We start from the raw sequence: 22,124 nt of genomic DNA, 5'->3' as shown, positions 1-22,124 counted from the left end.
ACAGTGAAAAGTTGACAGATTTTCTTCTTAATTCAGGAACAAAACAAGGATGCCCATTCTTACTGCTTTTATTGGAAGTCATAGCCACAGAAATCAGACAAAGAAAAAAAAAAGAAATAAAAGGAATCCAAACCGGGAGGGAAGAAATAATATTGTCACTATTTGCTGGTGGCATGATACTATATGTTTCAACAGTTCTATGAAGACCTACAAGATGTCCTAGAACTAACACCAAAAAAAGTTGTCTTTTCATCATAGGGGATTGGAATGCAAAAGTAGGATGTCAAGAGATACCTGGAGTAACAGGCAAGTTCGGCCTTGGAATACAAAATGAAGCAGGGCAAAGGCTAACAGAGTTTTGCCAAGAGAATGCACTGGTCATAGCAAACACCCTCGTCCAACAACACAAGAGATGACTCTACACATGGACATCACTAGATGATCAATACCAAAATCAGGTTGATTATATTCTTTGCAGCCAAAGATGGAGAAGCTCTATACAGTCAGCAAAAACAAGACTAGGAGCTGACTGTGGCTCCGATCGTGAACTCCTTATTGCCAAATTCAGACTTAAATTGAAGAAAGTAGGGAAAATCACTAGATCATTCAGGTATGACCTAAATCAAATCCCTTTTGATTATACAGTGGAAGTGAGAAATAGATTCAAGGAATTAGATCTGACAGACAGAATGCCTGAAGAACTATGGACAGAGGTTTGTGACATCATACAAGATGCAGGGATCAAGACCATCCCCAAGAAAAAGAAACACAAAAAGGCAAAATGGCTGTCTGAGGAGGCCTTACAAATAGCTGAGAAAAGAAGAGAAGCAAAAGGCAAAGGAGAAAGGGAAAGATATGCGCATCTGAATACAGAGTTCCAAAGAATTGCAAGGAGAGATAAGAAAGCCTTCCTCAGTGATCAATGCAAAGAAACAGAAGGAAACAATAGAATGGGAAAGACTAGAGATCTCTTCAAGAAAATTAGAGATACCAAGAGAACTTTTCATGCAAAGATGGGCTCAATAAAGGACAGAAATGGTATGGACCTAACAGAAGCAGACGATATTAAGAAGAGGTGGCAAGAATACACAGAAGAACTATACAAAAAAGATCTTCATGACCTAGATAACCATGATGGTGTGATCACTCACCTAGAGCCAGACATCCTGTAATGCAAAGTCAAGTGGGCCTTAGGAAGCATCACTATGAACAAAGCTACTGGAGGTGATGGAATTCCAGTTGAGCTATTTCAAATCCTAGAAGATGATGCTGTGAAAGTGCTGCACTCAATATGGCAGCAAATTTGGAAAACTCAACAGTGGCCACAGGACTGGAAAAGATCAGCTTTCCTTCCAATTCCAGAGAAAGGCAATGCCAAAGAATGCTCAAACTTCTGCACAATTGCACTCATCTCACACACTAGCAAAGTAATGCTCAAAATTCTCCCAGCGAGGCTTCAACAGTATGTGAACTGAGAACTTCCAGATATTCAAACTGGATTTGGAAAAGGCAGAGGAACCAGAGATCAAATTGCCAACATCCATTGGATCATAGAAGAAGAAAGAGAATTCCAGAAGACCATAGACTTCTGCTTCATTGACTATGCTAAAGCCTTTGACTGTGGATCACAACAAACAGTGGAAAATTCTTAAACAGATGGAAATAACAGACCGCCTTACCTGTCTCCTGAGAAATCTGTAGGCAGATTAAGAAGCAACAGTTAGAACCAGACATGGAACAACAGACTGGTTCTAAACTGGGAAAGGAGTATGTAAAGGTTGTATATTGTCACCTTGCTTACTTAACTTATATGCACAGTACATCATGCAAAATGCTGAGCTGGATGAAGCACAAGCTGGAATCAAGATTGCAGGGAGAGCTGGATGAAGCACAAGCTGGAATCAAGATTGCAGGGAGAAATATCAATAACCTCAGATATGTAGATGACACCACCCTTACAGCAGAAAGCAAAAAGGAACTAAAAAACCTCTTGATGAAAGTGAAAGAGGAGAGTGGAAAAGCTGGCTTAAAACTCAACGTTCAGAAAACTAAGATCATGGCATCTGGTCCCATCACTTCATGGCAAATAGATGGGGCAACAATGGAAACAGTGAAGGACTTTATTTTCTTGGGCTCCAAAATCACTGCAGATCGTGACTGCAGCCATGAAATTAAAAGATGCTTGTTCCTTGGAAGAAAAGCTATGACAAACCTAGACAGCATATTAAAAAGCAGAGACATTACTTAGCTGACAAAGTTCCATCCAGTCAAAGCTATGGTTTTTCCAATAGTCATGTATGGATGTGAGAGTTGGACCATAATGACTGAGAGCTGAGGAATTGATGCTTTTGAACTGTGGTGTTGGAGAAGACTCGTGAGAGTTCCTTGCACAGAAAGAAGATCAAACCAGTCCATCCTAAAGGAAATCACTCCTGAAAATTCATTGGAAGGACTGATGCTGAAGTTGAAGCTCCAATACTTTGGCCATCTGATACGAAGAAGTGACTCCTTGGAAAAGACCCTGCTGCTGGCAAAGATTGAAGGTGGAAGGAGAAGGGGACGACAGAGGATGAGATGGTTGGAGGGCCTCACTGAGTCAGTGAACATGAGATTGAGCAATCTCAAGGAGTTGGTGATGGACAGGGAAGTCTAGTGTGCTGCAGTCTATGGGGTCACAAAGAGTTGGACATGACTGAGTGACTGAAGTGAACTGATACTATACGTAGAAAACCTTAAAAGAATTCACACACACAAAAACTATTAAAATTAGCAAATGGATTCAGTAAAGTTTCAGGATACAAAATTAATATACAGAAATCTGTTGCACTTCTATACCCTAACAGGAGACTATCAGACAGAAAAATTCAGAAAATATTCCATTTATAACTGCATCAAAAAATAATACAATACCAAGGAATAAATTTAGCCAAGGAGTTGAAAGAGCTGTGCTTTGGAAAGTGCAAAACATTGATGAAAGAAATTGAAGGTGCCACAAAGAAATGGGAACATATAGTATGCTCATGGATTGGAAGATTAATATTAATAATTACTATGCAAAACAATCTACAGATTCAATGCAATCCCTATCAAAATACTCACAGCATTTTTTTCATAGAACTAGAACAAATGATCCTAAAATTTAAGAGCAAAGCAATAGTTATTGTGCTCTCTGATTTCAAACTGTCCTACAAAGCTTTAGTAATCAAAACAGTATTGTACTGGCACAAAAATAGACACATAGATCAATGGCACAGAATAGAGAGATCAGACACAAAACCAAATGTGGTCAATTATTCTAAAATAAGGGAAGTAAGTGCTGGAAAAACTGGTCAACTACATGTAAAAGAACAAGATTAGAACATTTCCTTACACTGTAAAGAAAAATAAAATGGATTAAAGACTTAAATTTAAGACCTGGAACCATAGAAACCTAGAAGAGAAAATAAGGAAAACACTCTTCGGCATAAATCTCAGAAATTAAAAAAAATTTTTTTGTCCTAAGTCCAAAGAAATAAAAGCAAAAAGAAACAATTGAGACCTAAGTAAACTTAAAAGCTTTTTAAAAACGAAACTGAAGTATAGTGATGTACAGTATTATATATGACAGGTATATGGCACAGTGATTCACAATTTTTAAAGGTTATGCTCCACTTAGGGTTATTAAAATATTGGTAATATTCCCTGTGTTGTGCAGTATTCCCTCATAGCTTATTTTTTCATGTGTAATAGTTTGTGCCTCTTAATCCCCAACCCCTCTTGCCCCTCCCCTCTTCTCTCTCCACTAGCTTATTTTCCATATCTGTGAATCTGTTCCTTTTAACAGCAAAGGAAACCACAGCCAAATGAAAAGACAACCTACAGGATGAGAGAAAATGTTTGCAAATATATGACTGACAAAGGGTTAATATCCAAAAGAAATAGTTCATACAACTCAATATCACCAAAAATACAAACAACTCAATTAAAAAATGTGCAGGATCTGAATAGATATTTTTCCAAAGAAGACATGGTGACTAATAGGCACATGAACAGATGTTCAAATCACTAATTATTAGAGAAATGCAAGTCAAAACAATGGAATACCACCTCACATCTGTCAGAATGGCTATTGTCAAAAAAACCACAAATAAGAAATATTGGCAAGGTTGCAGAGAAAAGGACACCCTTGTACATTGTTGGTGGGAATGTAAATTATTGTAGCTACTGTGGGAAACAGTATGGAAATTCCTCAAAAAACTATAAATATAATATTTTTATGCTATGATCCAGCAATTCCTCTCTTGGGTATATATCTTGAAAAAAAAAATAACACTTTGAAAAGATCACATGTACCCCAGTGTTCATATGTTCATAGTCATTTACAATTGCCAAGATATGGAAGCAAACCCAGTGTCCATCATGTATATAGATACATATATATATGAAAGTGAAAAGTGAAAGTCACTCAGTCCTGTCCGACTCTTTGTGACCCCATGGACCATACAGTCCATGGAATTCTCCAGGCCAGAATACTGGAGTGGGTAGCCTTTCCCTTCTCCAGGGGATCTTCCCAACCCAGGTCTCCTGCATTGCTGGCAGATTGTTTACCAGTTGAGCTACTATCAGGGAAGCCTGTATATATATATATATATATATATATATATATATATATATATATATATATACTTGGGCTTCTCTTGTGGCTCAGCTGGTAAAGAATCCACCTCAAATGTGGGAGGCCCAAGTGTATATATATATATATATATATATATATACAGGCTTCCCTGATAGCTCAACTGGTAAACAATCTGCCGGCAATGCAGAAGACCTGGGTTTGATCCCTGGGTTGGGAAGATCCCCTGGAGAAGGGAAAGGCTACCCACTCCAGTATTGTGGCCTGGAGAATTCCAGGGACTGTATGGTCCATGGGGTCGCAAAGAGTTGGACACGACAGAGCAATTTTCAATTTCATACTTTCATATATATACTTCGTTGTTGTTTAGTCACTAAGTCGTGTCTGACTCTTTTGTGACTCCATGGACTGTAGCCCACCAGGCTCCTCTGTCCATGGGATTTCCTGAACAAGAATACTGGAGTGGGTTGTCATTTCCTTCTCCAGGGGATCTTCCTGACCTTGGGATCAAACCCATATTTCCTGCATTGGCAGGCAAATTCTTTACCATTGAGCCTACTTTTGCAGCAAGGTGGATGGATCAGAGAATATCATACTTAGTAAAGTAAGTCAGACAGAGAAAAACAAATACTGTGTGATATCATTTTATGTAGTATTAAAAAATAAAACCAATGAATGTATATAGCAAAACAAAAATACACTCACTGATATAAAAAACAAACTTGTGGTTACTAGTGGGGAGGGGGAAGGTGGGGCAAGATAGAGGTATGGGATTAAGAGAGGTATAAAATAAATAAGCAACAAGGATATATAATTCCAGCACATGAAATTATAGCCATTATTTTGTAATAACTATTAATGGAGTATAATCTATAGAAATACTGAATTCTATGCTGCACACTTGAAACTAATATAATATTGTAAATTATACTTCAGTTTAAAAAATTCAAAGAAAAGAGGATTGGCACTACTAGAAGATTGGTATTACTATAAACTAAAGGATAACAACCTCAGATGGATACTCTTACTCCCAGGCAATTACCACGTTTCCCTAGGAAGCTTGATTTCCCATTTTTCCAAGGCCACTCTTTCTTCTCTTTCCTCACACTTTCTATTCTTCTGTTTCTTTTATTTTCAGATAACTTTGCCACAAAATTAGAAAAATTTGGTAAGAAAACAGCAGCCAGTGGGCAGGAACTCCATATTTCTATCACCAAATTTGTGAACCTACCTTCCTTTGAAACTGTTTTCTTCTTTTTTGTTACGACCAAAGAAGTATTATTCCTATAGAGTCCCATCATGTACTCTGGATATCATCTTATGAACTCCATCCCTATGATTCTATCTTATACATCATCATTTTGACCTTCCTACTAGTGTAATTCCTGTCAGCATTCAAATATACAATAATATAGTATAGTATCTCTGAAGCCAAACTGCCTAATTTTCTTCCCTGCTTTTACATTAAATAAATGCTATGGAGAGTTAATGCCTTGAAATATACTATGTTTACTCTTCCTTTTCTATACATCTTTTTTGTCTGTCCACCCCACCCATTATGTAAATCTCCTCTCAAAACATTCAGATATAGTAGTATTCTATGCATTTCATCCTTAAGAAATGTTTCCCAGGGCATTCTGATCTACTTGCATTTGGATAGCCTGTTGCATGCCTGTCACTTTAATATCTACCTTTATCATCCTACTGGGAAAAATCCTTCCACTTCTTTCTTTTGTTATATTACCTAGATCTCATATATTCCTCTTTCTTGAGTTAGCTCTCTACTTTTGGCAAAATACATTCTCCAGTATCTTCCTGACAAAGAGTGCATAGGATCTTATATGTCTGAAAATATCTCTATTCTATCTGCACATTTGGCTGCTAATTTGGCTGGGTATAAATTTTAGGTTAATGTCTGCTAGCTTTCAGTGTTGCTATTGAAAAGCCTGAAGGATTTATGTTTCTAAATTTAGGGCTTTGTTTCCAGAATTCTCAAGTTTTCATGATGATGTGGCTTGGAATGGGTCTACATTGTATGTTGGGTACTCAGTCAATCCTTCCAATCTAAAATCTCATGCCCTGCAGTCCCGGGAAATTTTGTTGAATCATTTTTCTGATGAATTCCTTCCATCCATTTTCTCTGTTCTTTCTTTTAGGAACTTCTACTGTTTGGATGTTGAATCTCCTAGACCTCTATCTCTCTCTTTGCTACTGGGAGCTTTCTTAAAATTTACCTATGGCTTTCTGTTGCATTTTCTTTCCACTATTGTATTTTTATTTTCTAAGAACTACTGTTTGTTTTTGAATTTTTATCATATTTTTCTGTATTTTCATTGATGCAAAATCTTCTTTTACTACTTTAAGAATTGATATGTAAATATAATGTTAGTATTTTTCTGCCTCCACAGACTCTGCTTTCTCCAAGTTACTTTTTTCTCATTTGTTTTCACTTTTGTGTTTCTTTTTAAAGAATGTCTTCAGATGTCTGATGATTCTTGACTATCCAAGAAATGATTCTTATCAAATTAAAGAACCTGGCAAAAACTGACTAAATTTTGTGGTGCAGATGGGGCTGGTTTACTGTGAAGTTTACTATAGAGTGACCATGTAGGGCCATCTAATTGGAAAATCTTTGATGTCAATATCACTAGGCTTTTTTATTGGTGCGGTTCCTCAGAGAAGAGTTTTCCAAAATCATGCCTAAAGGGCATAATTCTAGCAGCTAGCATTCTTGGAGCCTAGTAGCAGAAGAAGGTTGTTTGTCTCAACATTTAGATATAATAACACTGCATCATCCTCTTCATTTTTAGTACAGAGACCCTGAGGGCTTCCCTGGTGGCTCAGACTGTAAAGAGTCTGCCTGCAGTGCAGAAGACCCGAGTTCCATCCCTGGGTTGGGAAGATCCCCTGGAGGAGGGCATGGCAACCCACTCCAGTATTCTTGCCTGGAGAATCCCATGGACAGAGGAGCCTGGCAGGCTACAGTCCATGGGGTCGCAAAGAGTCAGAGATGACTGCTCAGATGACTGAGAAACTTCACGTCACCCCAGCATCAGAGCTCTTAGCAAGCTCAGAGTGAAAGAGACCTTGAAAGGTCTATTTTTCAACCAGATTCTCCATTTTCATGATCCCCCCCCCCCCATTCCTATGTCTAGCAGTATTAGCGCCACCAGTTTTTGAACTGGTGGTGGTGGGGAGCTCTATGGGAAAAATAGAGTTGCTGGCTTAATACGCAAGTTTTTCAAATCTGCTACAACAGTTTTGTTCAAAGAATGGACAAATCACACTCATTTCCCATGCTAGAGAGAGTATGCTCAAAATCCTTCAAGCTAGGCTTCAGCAGTACTTGAGCAGAGAACTTCCACATGTACAAGCTGGGTTTAGAAAAGGCAGAGGAACTAGAAATCAAATTGCCAACATTCGATGGATCATAGAGAGAGCAAAAGAATTCCAGAAAAACATCTACTTCTGCTTCATTGACTATACAAAAGCCTTTGACTATGTGGATCACAATAAACTGCGGAAAATTCTTAAAGAGATGGGAACGCCAGACCATCTTACCTGTCTCCTGAGAAACCTGTACACAGACAGGTCGAGAAGCTACAGTTAGAACCAGACGTGGAACAAGTGACTGGTTCAAAGTTGGGAAAAGAGTACAACAAGGCTGTATATTGTCACCCTGTTTATTTAACTTATGTGTAGAGTACATCATGAGAAACATCAGGCTGGATGAAGCACAAGCTGGAATCAAGATTTCTGGGAGAAACATCAACAACCTCAGGTGTGCAGATGATACCACTCTAATGGCAGAAAGCAAAGAGGAACTAAAGAGCCTATTGATGAGAGTGAATGAGAAGAGTGTAAAAGCTGGTTTAAAACTCAACATTCAAAAACTAAGATCATGGCATCTGGTCCCATCACTTCATGACAAATAGAAGGGGAAAAAATAGAAGCAGTGACAGATTTTCTCTTCTTGGGCACCAAAATCACTGCAGATGGTGACTGCAGCCATGAAATTAGAAGACATTTGCTTCTAGGATGGAAAGCTATGACAAACCTCAACAGCATATGAAAACGCAAGGACATCACTTTGCCAACAAAAGTCCGTCTAGTCAAAGCTATGGTCTTTCCAATAGTCATATACAGATGTAAAGTTGGACAATAAAGAAGGCTGAGTGCTGAAGAAATTGATGCTTTCGAACTGTGGTGCCAGAGAAGATTCTTGAGAGTCCCTTGGTCAGCAAGGAGATCAAGCCAGTTCATCCTAAAGGAAATCAACCCTGAACACTCATTGGAAGGACTGATGCTGAAGCTGAAGCTCCAATACTTTGGCCACTTGATGCAAACAGTTGACTCACTGGATAAGACCCTGATGCTGGGAAAGACTGAAGGCAAAAGAAGAAGGGGGCAGCAGAGGATGAGATGGTTAGATAGCATCACTGACTCAATGGATGTGAACTTGGGCAAACTTCGGGATTTACTGTCTCTTTGTCCTTGAGAGTTTATACCTTTTGAAACCCCATAATTATCATTTAATGCTGTTTTGAGAGAACAGACAATCAATAAATACATTCAACCTGCTCTCTTTAAGCAGACATCCTGTTTACTCTAAGCCACATCCATCTGCCTTCTTTCTCTATTTCCCTGAAATAGCTCTTGTGAAGTTCATCAATGAGTCATAGGTTGCCAAATTTTACAGACTCTTTATTTGATCTCTTCCATTCTTATGTCTTCTTCAAGAAATCCAAAATTTATATTTTAATCTTTGGACATATTTTTTGAATTTCAGTCCTATAGTTGCCTATATGACATCTCCTTTCAGATGATGCACAAACATCTTAAACCTAACATGTCCAAAGTCTTATTTTTTCTATTCCTCCAAATATTCTTCCCTTCCATCTTCCATGGGTCAATAAATCTCACTTTCATCTACCAGATGCTTGAGTAAAAGCCTTGAGAAACATTCTAGAGGCTTCCCTACTATTCCTCATGTTACCAGGTCCTGGAGAGATACTATCTCTAAAATAAATCTTAAAACAATCCTCTTCTATTGACATTTACCTGATCCAAGCTATCATCCATTTATTAGCTTTTGATTCTTGAAGTTTTCAAGCCTCTCTGATCCTCACTAACCATACCTACAAAACACAGAAGAATAATATCTATCTCATAGAGTTATTGTACATGAGATAATACATGAAAGTGCTCTGTACATTGTAAGCACTCAACAAATGTTATTATAATTATTACCACTATCATCATCACTTACATAGGTTATGGCAGTAGCTTCCTCCTAACTGGTCTTCGACTTACAATCTTGCCCCCTTAATCCATTCCCTACAGAAAAATTACAATAACTTGGATAAACATTAATCTAATCCCTTTCCTAAAGTGTTTTAATGTCTTCCCAATGCTCTCAGTACATTCCTAAATAACACATTAACATCATTCATTGGTATGTTCATTCATTCAAATAAATATTGAATGTTTAATATAAATCCAGCACCTTATTAGGTGCTGAGAATACAATGGTAATATGAAAGAACTGATCTCTGCTCTCATGGACAAGCTATTTGGGGACACAAATATCAAATAAGCAAATAAAATGTAAATATGAATTAGAGTAATGCTTAATGTAGCTTATAGATACTGCAAATCTCAATACTTGCTTCTAAAACTTGATCTCATGTTCCTCTTTCCCTGTTTACAACACTATGGCCAGACTGGTCTGGAAAATTTTTCATTTTCTCCGGTAACATAGTGTTTGCAAACATTATAACCCCTATTTGGAATGATATTCTTACTCATCAACTGACTTAAACTCCTATTCATGCTTTTGGTTTTAGCTTAAAAGGTCAGTTTTCGTTCCAATCCCAAAGAAAGGCAATGCCAAAGAATGCTCAAACTACTGCACAATTGCACTCATCTCACATGCTAGTAAAGTAATGCTCAAAATTCTCCAAGCCAGGCTTCAGCAATACGTGAACCGTGAACTTCCAGATGTTCAAGCTGGTTTTAGAAAAGGCAGAGGAACCAGAGATCAAATTGCCAATATCCGCTGGATCATCGAAAAAGCAAGAGAGTTCCAGAAAAACATCTATTTCTGCTTTATTGACTATGCCAAAGCCTTTGACTGTGTGGATCACAATAAACTGTGGAAAATTCTGAAAGAGATGGGAATACCAGACCATCTGACCTGTCTCTTGAGAAACCTGTATGCAGGTCAGGAAGCAACAGTTAGAACTGGACATGGAACAACAGACTGGTTCCAAATAGGAAAAGGAGTACGTCAAGGCTGTATATTGTCACCCTGCTTATTTAACTTATATGCAGAGTACATCATGAGAAACGCTGGGCTGGAAGAAACACAAGCTGGAATCAAGATTGCCGGGAGAAATATCAATAACCTCAGATATGTGGATGACACCACCCTTATGGCAGAAAGTGAAGAAGAACTAAAGAGCCTCTTGATGAAGGTGAAGGAGGAGAGTGAAAAAGTTGGCTTAAAGCTCAACGTTCAGAAAAGTAAGATCATGGCATCTGGTCCCATCACTCCATGGGAAATAGATGGGGAAACAGTGGAAACAGTGTCAGACTTTACTTTTTGGGGCTCCAGAATCACCGCTGATGGTGACTGCAGCCATGAAATTAAAAGACGCTTACTCCTTGGAAGGAAGGTTATGGCCAACCTAGATAGCATATTTAAAAGCAGAGACATTACTTTGCCAACAAAAGTCCGTCTAGTCAAGGCTATGGTTTTTCCAGTGGTCATGTATGGATGTGAGAGTTGGACGGTGAAGAAAGCTGAGCACCGCAGAATTGATGCTTTTGAACTGTGGTGTTGGAGGAGACTCTTGAGAGTCCCTTGGACTGCAAGGAGATCCAATCAATCCATCCTAAAAGAGATCAATCCTGGGTGTTCATTGGAAGGTCTGATGTTGAAGCTGAAGCTCCAATACTTTGGCCACCTCATGCGAAGGGTTGACTCATTGGAAAAGACCCTAATGCTGGGTAGGATTGGGGGCGGGAGGAGAAGGGGATGACAGAGGATGAGATGGTTGGATGGCATCACCGACTCGATGAACATGGGTTTGGGTAGACTCCGGGAGTTGGTGATGGACAGAGAGGCCTGGCGTGCTGCAATTCATGGGGTCGCAGAGAGTCGGACACGACTGAGCGACTGAACTGAACTGAACTAAACGTCACTTCCTCAGAAAGACTTTCCCAGATTAATCACTTTTGAATTAGATTCTCCTACTCCATTACTCTTATTTTATTTTTTAACACCAAAAACACTTTGTGTTGGGGTATAGCCAATTAACAATGTTGCAATAATTTCAGGTGAATAGTGAAGGGACATAGCCATACATATACATGTTTATATTCTCCCCCAAATCCCATTGCCATCCAGGCTGGCATATAACATTGAGCAGAGTTCCATGTGCTATACAATAGGTTTTTGTTGGTTATCCATTTTAAATATAGCAGCGTGTACATGACCTTCCCGAAGTCTTCAACTATCCTTTCCCCCTGGCAACCATGAATTTGTTTTCGAAGTCTGTGAGTCTCCTTCTGTTTTGTAAGTAAGTTCATTTGTATGATTTCTTTTAGATTCCACATATAAGGAACGTCATATGATATTTCTCTTTCTCTGTATGGCTTACTTCACTCAGTATGACACTCTCTAGGTCCATCCATGTTGCTGGCAAATGGCCTCATTTCATTCTTTTTAATGACTGCATAATATTCCATTATATATATGTGTGTGTGTGTGTGTGTGTAAATATGTATACTACATCTTCTCTATTCATTCCTCTGTCAATGGACATTTAGGCTGTTTCCATGTCTTGGCCATTGTAAACAGTGCTGCAATGAACATTGGGGAGCATGTATCTTTTTGGGTTATATTTTTCCTCTGGATATATGCCCAGCAGTGGGATTGCAGGGTCATGTGGTAGCTCTCTTTTTAGTTTTTTAGGGAACCTCCATACTGTTCTCCATAGTGGCTGTACCAATTTACATTCCCACCAACAGAGCAGAAGGGTTCCCATTTCTTCACACTCACTCCAGTATTTGTTGTTTGTGGAATTTTTGATGATAGTCATTCTGATTGGTGTCAGGTGATATCTCATCATTGTTTTGATCTGCATTTCTCTAATAACTAGCAATTTTGAACATCTTTTCATGTGCCTATTGCCCATCTGTATGTCCTCTTGGTGAAATGTCTATTCTGGTCTGCCCATTTCTTGAGTGGGTTGTCTGTTTTGATGCTCCTAAGTGTCATAAACTGTTTGTAAATTTTGGAGATTAATAGCAGCTGTTCACTTGCCCTCTTTCCTCCCCAAAGCATGCTCGGACAACAATATTTTCACTTCATTTATTTCTTCAAAACAAGTCATTTTATATAGCATTTAGATATTTAAAATCGTACACCTCACAAGTAAAATCAATGCATCTTAATGAAAATGGTAAAATCACAAAATTAGGCATCTCTCAGGTAGTAGCAGTAGTGCATTAACTTGCAAAAATGCTGGCAAATTGACAAAATGTTTTTAAACCAAGGAAGCACTGTCCATCTTCATTAAGAAAAAATATTTTATGCCAAGAGAAACAGAACTTTGTTCTATTTGTCCTTCTCTACTACTTTTAAAGTCATATTTTAAAGCTCTAAATTTGACAGTTTTGTTTTTTCATTGCTTCAGGAATTTCAACCTCTATTGCATTAGTACAGGAAATATAGGACTACTGCCGTTCTCTATTCCTTTTGACAAATTATATTTATTCTTTAAACTTAATACTCTTTTAAAGGAAAAACATTACTTTTTGCTAAAGAAATTATATTTCCTGTAAACAGTTTATGTGATAAATGGCACCAAGGTGAACTGGAAAACAGACAAGAATCAGGTGCCCTGGTCCTTTAAGTAACTTATGGGCGACAACTAACTACATATCCTATACCAGTTATGGAGTCAGGCTCATGTCATCTTAGAGGAAACTGTAAACCTTTCCTAGGTTAACCTGTTTGCCTACAATGTAACTAAATCATATTTTCACTATCCCTAAACTCTTTAGATGTAGGTGTGCATTTTAAAAAACAAGTATAAAAAGGCATCACAGCAAAATGCTTATAGTCATGTTTTAAAACCTTACTGACAAGCCTTTCTTTCTGTTATGGCCTTGCTATATTCTATGCCAAGAAACATGAATGGGTTAAGATGACACAAAGCCATTGCCTGAAACATTTTCTGAAAAGCATAATTCAATAGAAATGCATTCTTTTGAGGAGCTCTTCTGTTTATGTGGCACTTTATCTTCCTGCCCCTTTCTTCCTTTATTTTAAGCAGCATGGGAGGGTTATTAATCTCCTCTAAATTCTGCCAACCAAGACTTAAATCAGCACTCCACAATTCAGTATCAATGATTTTATCAAAGTCAATTATTCAAAGCACTGTAAACAAAATGCAAGCTAAGTTTTGGAGATGGAAAATTAAAGAAACTTTTTTCTACAATCAGGGAAGTTTTATAATCTTTTTAAGTTGGATGAAATGTGCTAAATGCTAGATATCATAACTCCTAGTAAGAAAACATCCTTAGTTAATCAACTAGCTTATTTAAATCAAGTGTTTCACTTTAGACTTAATGATGTTGCTTATATATGACTTTTAAGGCCTCTGACTCAAAAATCAGCTCAAAATCGTAAGTCTGCTTAGAAACAAATGAAGGGTTTTAAGAATCTAACATTTTCAAAGTTGCAGTAGTCATCTTTGAGCTACAAGGACAAATTGAATACTGCATTGTACAATGAATAAAGAACAATCACATTATAGAAATAAGTAACATTTTGAATGCTTGGGCACAGAGCATGCTCCTAATAGTTACTGAAAGGAAGTTTTACTGTTACAGAATTACCAGAATGTTGTACCACTGGATACACTATTCACTAATGGTAACTTTTAATTAAGACGAGCTGATTGTTGGCAGCTCAAGAACTATATTTTAATGTCTGACAAAATTGTCAGAGAGGGCTAACATGTAAACTTTTATTTCGTATTTTTAAAGTGCTGCAAATAATAACAGATTTGTGTTCTCAATACATGAAAAAAAAAATCATTCTGCTGCTAATCTTGTATATTCCCCATTCGATTCTTTTCACAAAAGACATAGAAAATTATGTTCAGCTAGAGGGGAACTTACAACATTCCTGTTTTAATGCCTATACAAGGTAGAAAGAGTAAGCTGAACATGCAAATTAGGCATGGGCATTTATGGGAATGTATAAATATGTTAATTCATTCCTGATTAAGATTTCACTGGGACTTGAACTTCATGGAATAATCAAGTGGTATGTCAATATTAGTTTTTGCCAACAGGGTCAAGCTGACCAGCCCCCAAACTTGCAAGGGTATCACTTGACTATGCCCATGATCCATTCATGAGAAACAAGAAATCAACCACGGACTACTAACAGTAGTTGCACCATACTGATGTCTTCACATGGCTATCACATCACAAAATTCCCAATATTAATTTTAATTTCTGAAATCACTCTATCCAGAAGTGCATTCATAGCCCTACATCTAATCTTTAAATCCAAAGAGGAGTAAGGGAAAGAAGAGTTAAGGAAAGGAGGAGTAGGGGATACGAAAGCACAATCTTGATTCATTCTGCTACTAATATAAACTAACCTCATTTTAATAAAAAAAATTCTTGCAAGGCAGTCATAACCTGAATGAATAGGAAGAAAGGTTTCTCTCTGCTCAAGTGCAAATATAAGAAAAAGTTTCTTTTCATCTTGGTGCCATGTTTTAAATTTCTCAAGACTAGCATTTACGTACATTAACTAACTTCAAGTGTATAGTGTTAGGTGCTCAGTCATGTCCAACTCTGCGACCCCATGGGTGCCTGCCAGGCTCCTCTGTCCATGGGATTCTCCAGGCAAGAATACTGAAATGGGTTGCTATTCCCTTCTCCATTCAAGAGTATAAGTGCAATTTAAAATCTGTTAACTTCTGTGAGGCTCACAAGCTTGAGTTCCGAGTAAGTACAAGTTTAGGTTTTTAATCCTCCACAATTAAAGTGGTCTGCAAACAGTGCTTCATCTTGAATATCCCATGATCAGAACATTACTTAAAAAAGTCCTATTGCTGAATTTCAGCAGCTGATCAATTTTAAAAAGTTGTTACTAGGAACGCACAACCTAGTTAACAGGTATAACAGAATAGAATAAGATCCCCTAAATAAATATTTGACATTTGTTATAAAAGCATAAACTTAAATATGCAAACAAAAACACTTAAAATAAGCTTACTTTTAGAAAATATCCAGTTCTATATCCATCCACTTGTTAATATTACAATCAAATACAGATAAACTATACTCAATTTTAAAGCAACAAAATTTATGTTCAGAAACATCAATATACGCCTGGTATATAATAAATTACTCAATAAATATTTGTTGGATGAATAAACTTTTCTAAAATTCCAGTAAGCAAGTATCAAGTTTGGCCCTTGAAATACTTAGGAAAGGAAGGCAAGGTTTATGAATAATAATGCATAAAGCTCAACTGGATTGGTGTTACCCAGTGGTATACTCTTAACTTACAGCTTTAAATTTGTCTGGGGGAATTAAGAGATACAAAATCCTTTTAGACCAGATGACATACAGGTACAAAGAGATTTTCAATCATATTCATTTGTACACATTATGACTGCCAAATATCGAATTTTACAAGCTCACAAGTGCTATTTTAAGGCTCAGTAAAATAGAAAATTAAATACTTTTGAGTTAAACTGATGATAATAACTTATAATGCCTAAAAGTCCTATTCACACAAAAGGTACTCAAGAAATGTCATCTAATGATTTAAAGTATATTTTGTGAATTGCTCCTTAAAGATACTTTTCTCCTAAATTGTTTATATACTCCTTAATTTTATACGATCACTTCTACCAAGTGAAAGTGCTAAGAGTAAATCTCAATTCTGAAACATTTGCCAAGAAGACATGCTAAAAGAGATATAAGTGCTTTAATGTATACCACTGGGTTTTTTTGGTCACTCCACGAAGCTTATGGGACTTAGTTCCCTAACAAGGGATTGAATCTGCGCCCTTGGCAATGAAAGGGTAGAGTTCTAACCACTGGACTGCCAGGAAATTCCCATATCATTGGTTTTCTAAGCAAGATAATAAAAAACAAGACCAAGATAACAAAACTTCACAACATTAAGCCTCTTAACATTATGTAGGATAATGCATAACAAATTATAATTTAGCATCCCTGATCTTCAGAAGAATTAAGAGGTAGAACACTTTTATCTGGAAGATCTCATAGTGAAGCTAAGTTTTAGAGGGTATGCCTTGTGGATAAGCCCACCAAGCAAATGGCTACACATCTAATACTAGTAAGAAGCAGAATTCTGAGAAGGCTGAATAAGGCAAAGATTTAAAAACTGTCATATTTTGTAAGTGAAACAAATTCATTCAATGTTATCATCCCAATTACTTTAAAACTCTGCAAAAGTCAAGGTAAAAGATGGTGGATAAACAAAGTATTAATTTTCAGAAACACGAAATCATTTAAGAGTGGTGTGACAAGGCTAGCATGAAAACAAAGACTGTTTAGGTAAGCAAAAGATCTCACAAAAACCAACGGAAAGCACAGTGTTATAATTTTAGATGAAAAGTTATTTTAGGAGTGGAGGAAGTGCTCTTAACAAAAAGCTGAGGAAATTAAACCCCTCCAAACAAATCTTTAGTTAAAAAGGCAAAAATTGAGCACTCAAGTTTCAAGGAACTTCAATTAAAAAAAAAAAAAATCCTGCTTAATTTTAACATTTTATCCAAAGCAACAGATGAATAAATGAGTTGCATTAAAACATGGGGCCCATGGTCTTTTAAATCTTCAGTAAGCTGCTCAGGCACCTCTTCCCTCATACATTCTCTTTTATATACTAGAAATTCTTAACTGGGCACTATAAGTTCTTGTTTTTAAGTAACATTCTCAAGGAGTAGACTCATCTCTGTAAAAATTGCATGTTATCTACTTATAACAACTGGTGAAGTACACATTTATAAAGTATACCAAATTGCAATATGAAATCAGTTTTGACAATTCTGAGTATCTTCATTTGAGAAATCAATTCATAAGATAGAAACTATTAACCCACTCAGAGTTTTTAAAAAGACCCAATTACTGGAGACACTGTGGTTTATGTCCAGTGGCCTCACCTGAAGCCTTCCACATTACCCCAAATAGGAAGTTGTTTTCTTCTACAAGTTAATGCTGCTGGGTGCTAGTTTATAATACTAAAACTCAATCTTCAGGTCAGTGTCAGTAGGTAGCAAGGACCTATTCTGTCACCCAAGCAGGAGGAGGGCTATATCACCGCTGTAGACACACATCTGTAAACTTGCACACTAATTTTAATCTTAACAAGGAATTCAGTGTCTTAGTGGTTTAAGGTTAAAAGGATGGTTCAAGCATTGTATTCTTTTGTTCTTAAGGGTAACAAATAGCTTATTGGAAAACCCAGAGCCTTCTGGATCTGTGAGGTAGTAGGCTTCAATCCTCATTATGCATGGATCACACTTCCCCGAAGTTGGTATGGCCTGTCTCCTTGGCATGGTCCCTTGCTTCTGCTTGTCCAGTTAGTCCCTTCTGACATACCATGCATCTCAGGGTGAAGTGGTTTACATCAGTAAACTGTCTCTTCTTTCTAGCTTCATCTGCTAATTCCAGTGCTTGCACAAGAACAATATCATCATAAGAGGAGAAAATAGTCAGAGGAGGGGTGTCTGGGTCAGGGAAGACACGCTGAAGTGGATCATAGTGGATGCCATCATAAATGAGAAGGACCCTTTTGGTATATCCTGCATCTTCCCCAAAACGATCAATTCGTACGGTCTGTGTATCTACTACACATATTTCACATTGGTAAAATTTAGACAAAATGGATATCTCAATAGCTCCGCCCCAAGTATCATCCCTTTTGATCCAGTCACAGTACTCTTCATTTGTTTTTCCCAGTATTGCCTCACTGTAGAAGTCTGGATCACTTGCTACAATTTGTGCTATGAGACGTCTCATCTCAGGGGCACAAGCTGGATTCAAGACTCCTCCTTCAACAACATAGTACACACTGGTAAAGAGACAAGAGTTGTCTGCTGGGACCGCCATCCTGGTAAGCACAGGCAAAGTTTCCCTGAAGTAACTAGGAGCACCATATTTTGTAAATGCAGGTGACGTTTTGGGCCTACTTTGGTCTTCTTCAACGATCAGCATGTCACCTGTCAAAAACAAAACAAAATTCAGAACTACAGAGAAAGTATAGATGAAATTGGGTGTTCACTAACCAAGTCTGTAAATTACAAACAGGAGGAGTTAAAGTATAAACTGGGGTTACTAGGGAGAATACAGCTTTGCAAACATGTGACCAGTAATAATTCTTGTTCCCTGAATCTTCATAAAGATGAAAACGGAACAAAGAGAAAGACATTGTATCTCATTTAGTAAAGGGGCCTGAGTTACACACTTTTATATGTACCTAAAAAGATCCATTTCAAGAACAAAATTTTCTTATCCTTGCTCTCTGCAGTTTAAAAGCACTTCCAAAAGTTGTTTACGAAGGACTCGGCCACTAGGGGATGCTCTCGATCTGAAATATCATATCTACCCTGTTCAAGTGTTTACAGGATCCTTGAGACTACAGAGCAAAGCTTTTAATTACCAATACTGCTGTTCAAGTTTTAATACTGGACAGAAATAACTGTTTTTGTCTAGAACTTGAAAGCGCCTTCAGTGGATGTGTCAAAGCAAACTCTAAAATGAGTACAACTGTCAGAGAAAATACAAATGAAGGCGATTGTAAAAATGAACCAGGAAAGCAAAAAAAAAGTATCCTACATCCTTCAGACCTACCGTCTTCTTTCAGTGATGCAGGGAAAAAGAGCAATCAGAACAGAGAAAACATCGCATCTTAAAAATACTTCTGTGGACGCAGAGAGAAACAAAATGAATGAGATGTTTTCAAGGCAGACGAGAAAGCAGCCAGGAAAGAGGACTCCACGGTTTTTGAGCTTCTCACAAAGATCAAGTCCTCCCTGTCTCTTTCAAACTATATGTGAAGTCAAGGAGTTGCTGGACACTTGCCCTGGCCTCCGTCAGAATTCTCCGTTCTTTAATTTCTCCTATTCTCGTCCTCCAAGCCGACCCATAGAGACCTGACCCTGACAGCTTCTGTTCTCCTTTCTGCCCCTCTACGTCCTCCCAGGACCTTGCCTGGCCCAGCCTCGATTCCCGTACCTGACTGGATGGGCAAATCCCCCAGAATGGTATCCCCGTTGCTGAGATCCAGGCACTCGGGCGGGTATCCGACGAGGATTCGCTGACAGCCGGGGGAGATCCCGGTGATGGCGGCAATTTGGCCCTGGAGTTCCCGCACCCGGGTCCGGCTGGACAACCCCTGCAAAACATAGGTGCCCTCCTTGGCCTTGCAGCGAAGCCGCCACATCGCGTCCGTGCAGGCGCCCGCAGGGCAGACACCGGTGGGGCCAGCTTTGGTCCCGGCAGCAGGCTGGCGGACGCCGCCGGGGCAACCAGCCGCCGGGTGGACTCCAAAATGGCCACCCTTTGCCGGTCCAAACATCGCGAGAAGTCGCTGGTTGTACGGTTCTCGCGATACTCTTCGGCTTCTATTCTAGCACGCTCTTAAAGAGACAACTAACTCCTGTCACTTCCTCGTCAGGAGGCAGAGGATGAAGGTTTATCCGTATTCCCAAAGTACGACTGGTCTTGCTACCTGTAGAGCTAGTGAGGTACCCTCCGCGTCGGAAGCATATATGCTCAAGGGAAGAGGGCGGGGGAAGGAGTTTCTGAATCGAAGCCATTGGAATGTAACCTTGCACTTAGTTCGGAAATTATTAAATTGGGGCTTCCAAACTACGCCGGGAGAAACAAGAATCATAGTTCGGAATGCAGACGAATGCCAAGAATGGTCTGTGAGTCAAATAACCAGTCAAAGACAAATAAGTACCCGTGACTATAGACTCGGCTGCAGCAAACATTGACTCATTGAGGTTAAGGGGCCAAACAACTGGCCTTTCCACCTCCAAGAGACTGTAACTTCAAAACGTCCATTGGTCACATCAGAAAGCGCAGTATGAGGTCAGCATCTGGGCAGAGGGCAATTGCTACCTTCAGGAGGTAGTGGCGGTATAAGGAGGAGGAATGAAGACCAACGTGTGTCATTCAGATTCCAGTTCAGGCCCTAGACATACACATACCAAAAGGACTCCATTCCTGCCTTCAAAATAGCAAAGTACTCAGGTAATCAGGAGAGAGGGTGGGGTGTAAAGGACACATAACCACGGAATTTCATAGCAACGTGGTAATGCTAGATTTGACCTTTTCCAAACCTATATCCCGAGAACAAAGTACGGTGCCTTGCAAATAAGTGCTCAGTAAATACTTGCTGAATGGATAAAACGGAGCTGTATAGGCACAGAGAGGGCAGCTGGGAATTGTAAAAAAGTTTTAAAGAAGAGATACTATTTGAGCTGTTTTGAAGGATGAATTTAATCCCCAGGTGAAACAGGAATAAAAACTCTGAATTTACCTCTCTTCCAAGAAATACGTACGCATTGTTCTTTTTCCATCCTGGACGCAGAGCAGCAAAGCCTACACTGCGTAGAGGGGATTTATAACCACAATCAAGCATCAGATGGGCCCCAGGGGCAACTGTACACTTGAAATGTGCAAATTCACTTCCACTGTGAAAGTTTCTGCCTCTGAATAAGTTATATGGAAACAACGCATCTTCTCAAACCTTTCAGGACCCAGTTTTCTCCTGGAGGAATTTTCCTCTTTGGTTCTTCAAAATGGTCGTAACAACCGGTACAGCGTGGGTGGTAAACGGGAGAATAAATAAGGTGGTAAGTCCGCTGGAGTACGAGCACAGGTTCAGGGAAGTCCCTGGTTCGGCGAGGAGAGTAGCTGATTTTCTTAGTTTACGGTGTTTGACTGAAGGGACTATGCAAACATCCTAAGATGGGATCAGCTTAAGTCCTTTGGTGGTTTACTTTAGCAAGTGTTAGTCGTGTCCGACTCTCTGTGACCTCAAGCAAAGCACTTTCTAAAGTGTGTGCTCCAGTGCTTGGATTTAAAGAGATCCCGCCGGGATTCAGGGAGGAGAGCGTTAATCTTCACATTTTTTTCCAGTCACCAAGAAGCCACACCCCCTCAAGACGTCCACTAGTTCACTCTCGCGATAGTACGAAAAAAAAAAAATCCGGCTTTTATTGACCCCGCCCCCAGCCATGCTAGTTGCCAAGCAACGGAGTAGCCAACCTCCACAGCTCCGGGAGACTCGTGAGCTCGCGCTAGTTCACCTTCACAGGTCCCTCCTCCTGCCCGAGCGAGTGTCCTCGAGCCCCGCCCGAGCCCCGCCCCCCGGAGCCCGCTGGCGCTCGATTGGCCGAGGAACCTCTCCAGGTGAGGGCTGAGGCCGGGGTGG

The 22,124-nt window shown here is 38.9% G+C and overlaps 2 protein-coding genes across 19 annotated transcripts in view; one reads left to right on the top strand and one right to left on the bottom strand.

Moving 5' to 3' along the window:
- Nucleotides 1-12,977: 12,977 nt before the first annotated feature.
- YOD1 (YOD1 deubiquitinase) lies at nt 12,978-22,079 on the bottom strand. 4 transcript variants are annotated; one of them, XM_081493667.1, is made up of 3 exons: nt 21,250-22,079; nt 19,916-20,075; nt 12,978-18,900 (listed from the first exon to the last, which is right to left on the bottom strand). In XM_081493667.1, the coding sequence occupies exons 1-3, from the start codon at nt 21,265-21,267 to the stop codon at nt 18,197-18,199; spliced, it is 882 nt and encodes a 293-aa protein (XP_081349793.1). In that variant the 5' UTR covers nt 21,268-22,079; the 3' UTR covers nt 12,978-18,196. The 4 variants fall into 4 exon arrangements, with proteins under 4 accessions (XP_081349793.1, XP_081349791.1, XP_081349792.1 ...); XM_081493665.1 differs by having other exon boundaries at nt 21,228-22,069; XM_081493666.1 differs by having other exon boundaries at nt 21,377-21,467.
- The window catches only part of PFKFB2 (6-phosphofructo-2-kinase/fructose-2,6-biphosphatase 2), a 30,223-nt gene continuing 26,586 nt past the window's right edge, over nt 18,488-22,124 (top strand). For 9 of the 15 annotated variants that reach the window (XM_081493658.1, XM_081493661.1, XM_081493659.1 and 6 more), the window contains exon 1: nt 20,824-20,938. The gene's annotated coding sequence lies outside the window, so the exon portion shown is untranslated. Of the gene's footprint in view, nt 18,795-20,191; nt 20,393-20,823; nt 22,103-22,124 lie in introns of those variants that run through there. The other 6 variants (XM_081493642.1, XM_081493640.1, XM_081493654.1 and 3 more) reach the window with 4 other exon arrangements.

This window comes from Giraffa tippelskirchi, chromosome 5 (genome assembly GCF_054371585.1).
Source record: "Giraffa tippelskirchi isolate mGirTip1 chromosome 5, T2T-mGirTip1v1.2.pri, whole genome shotgun sequence".
In the NCBI taxonomy this organism is placed as follows: domain Eukaryota; kingdom Metazoa; phylum Chordata; class Mammalia; order Artiodactyla; family Giraffidae; genus Giraffa; species Giraffa tippelskirchi.
Note: the sequence above shows the minus strand (reverse complement) of the source record. Positions and strands in the feature narration are given on the sequence as shown.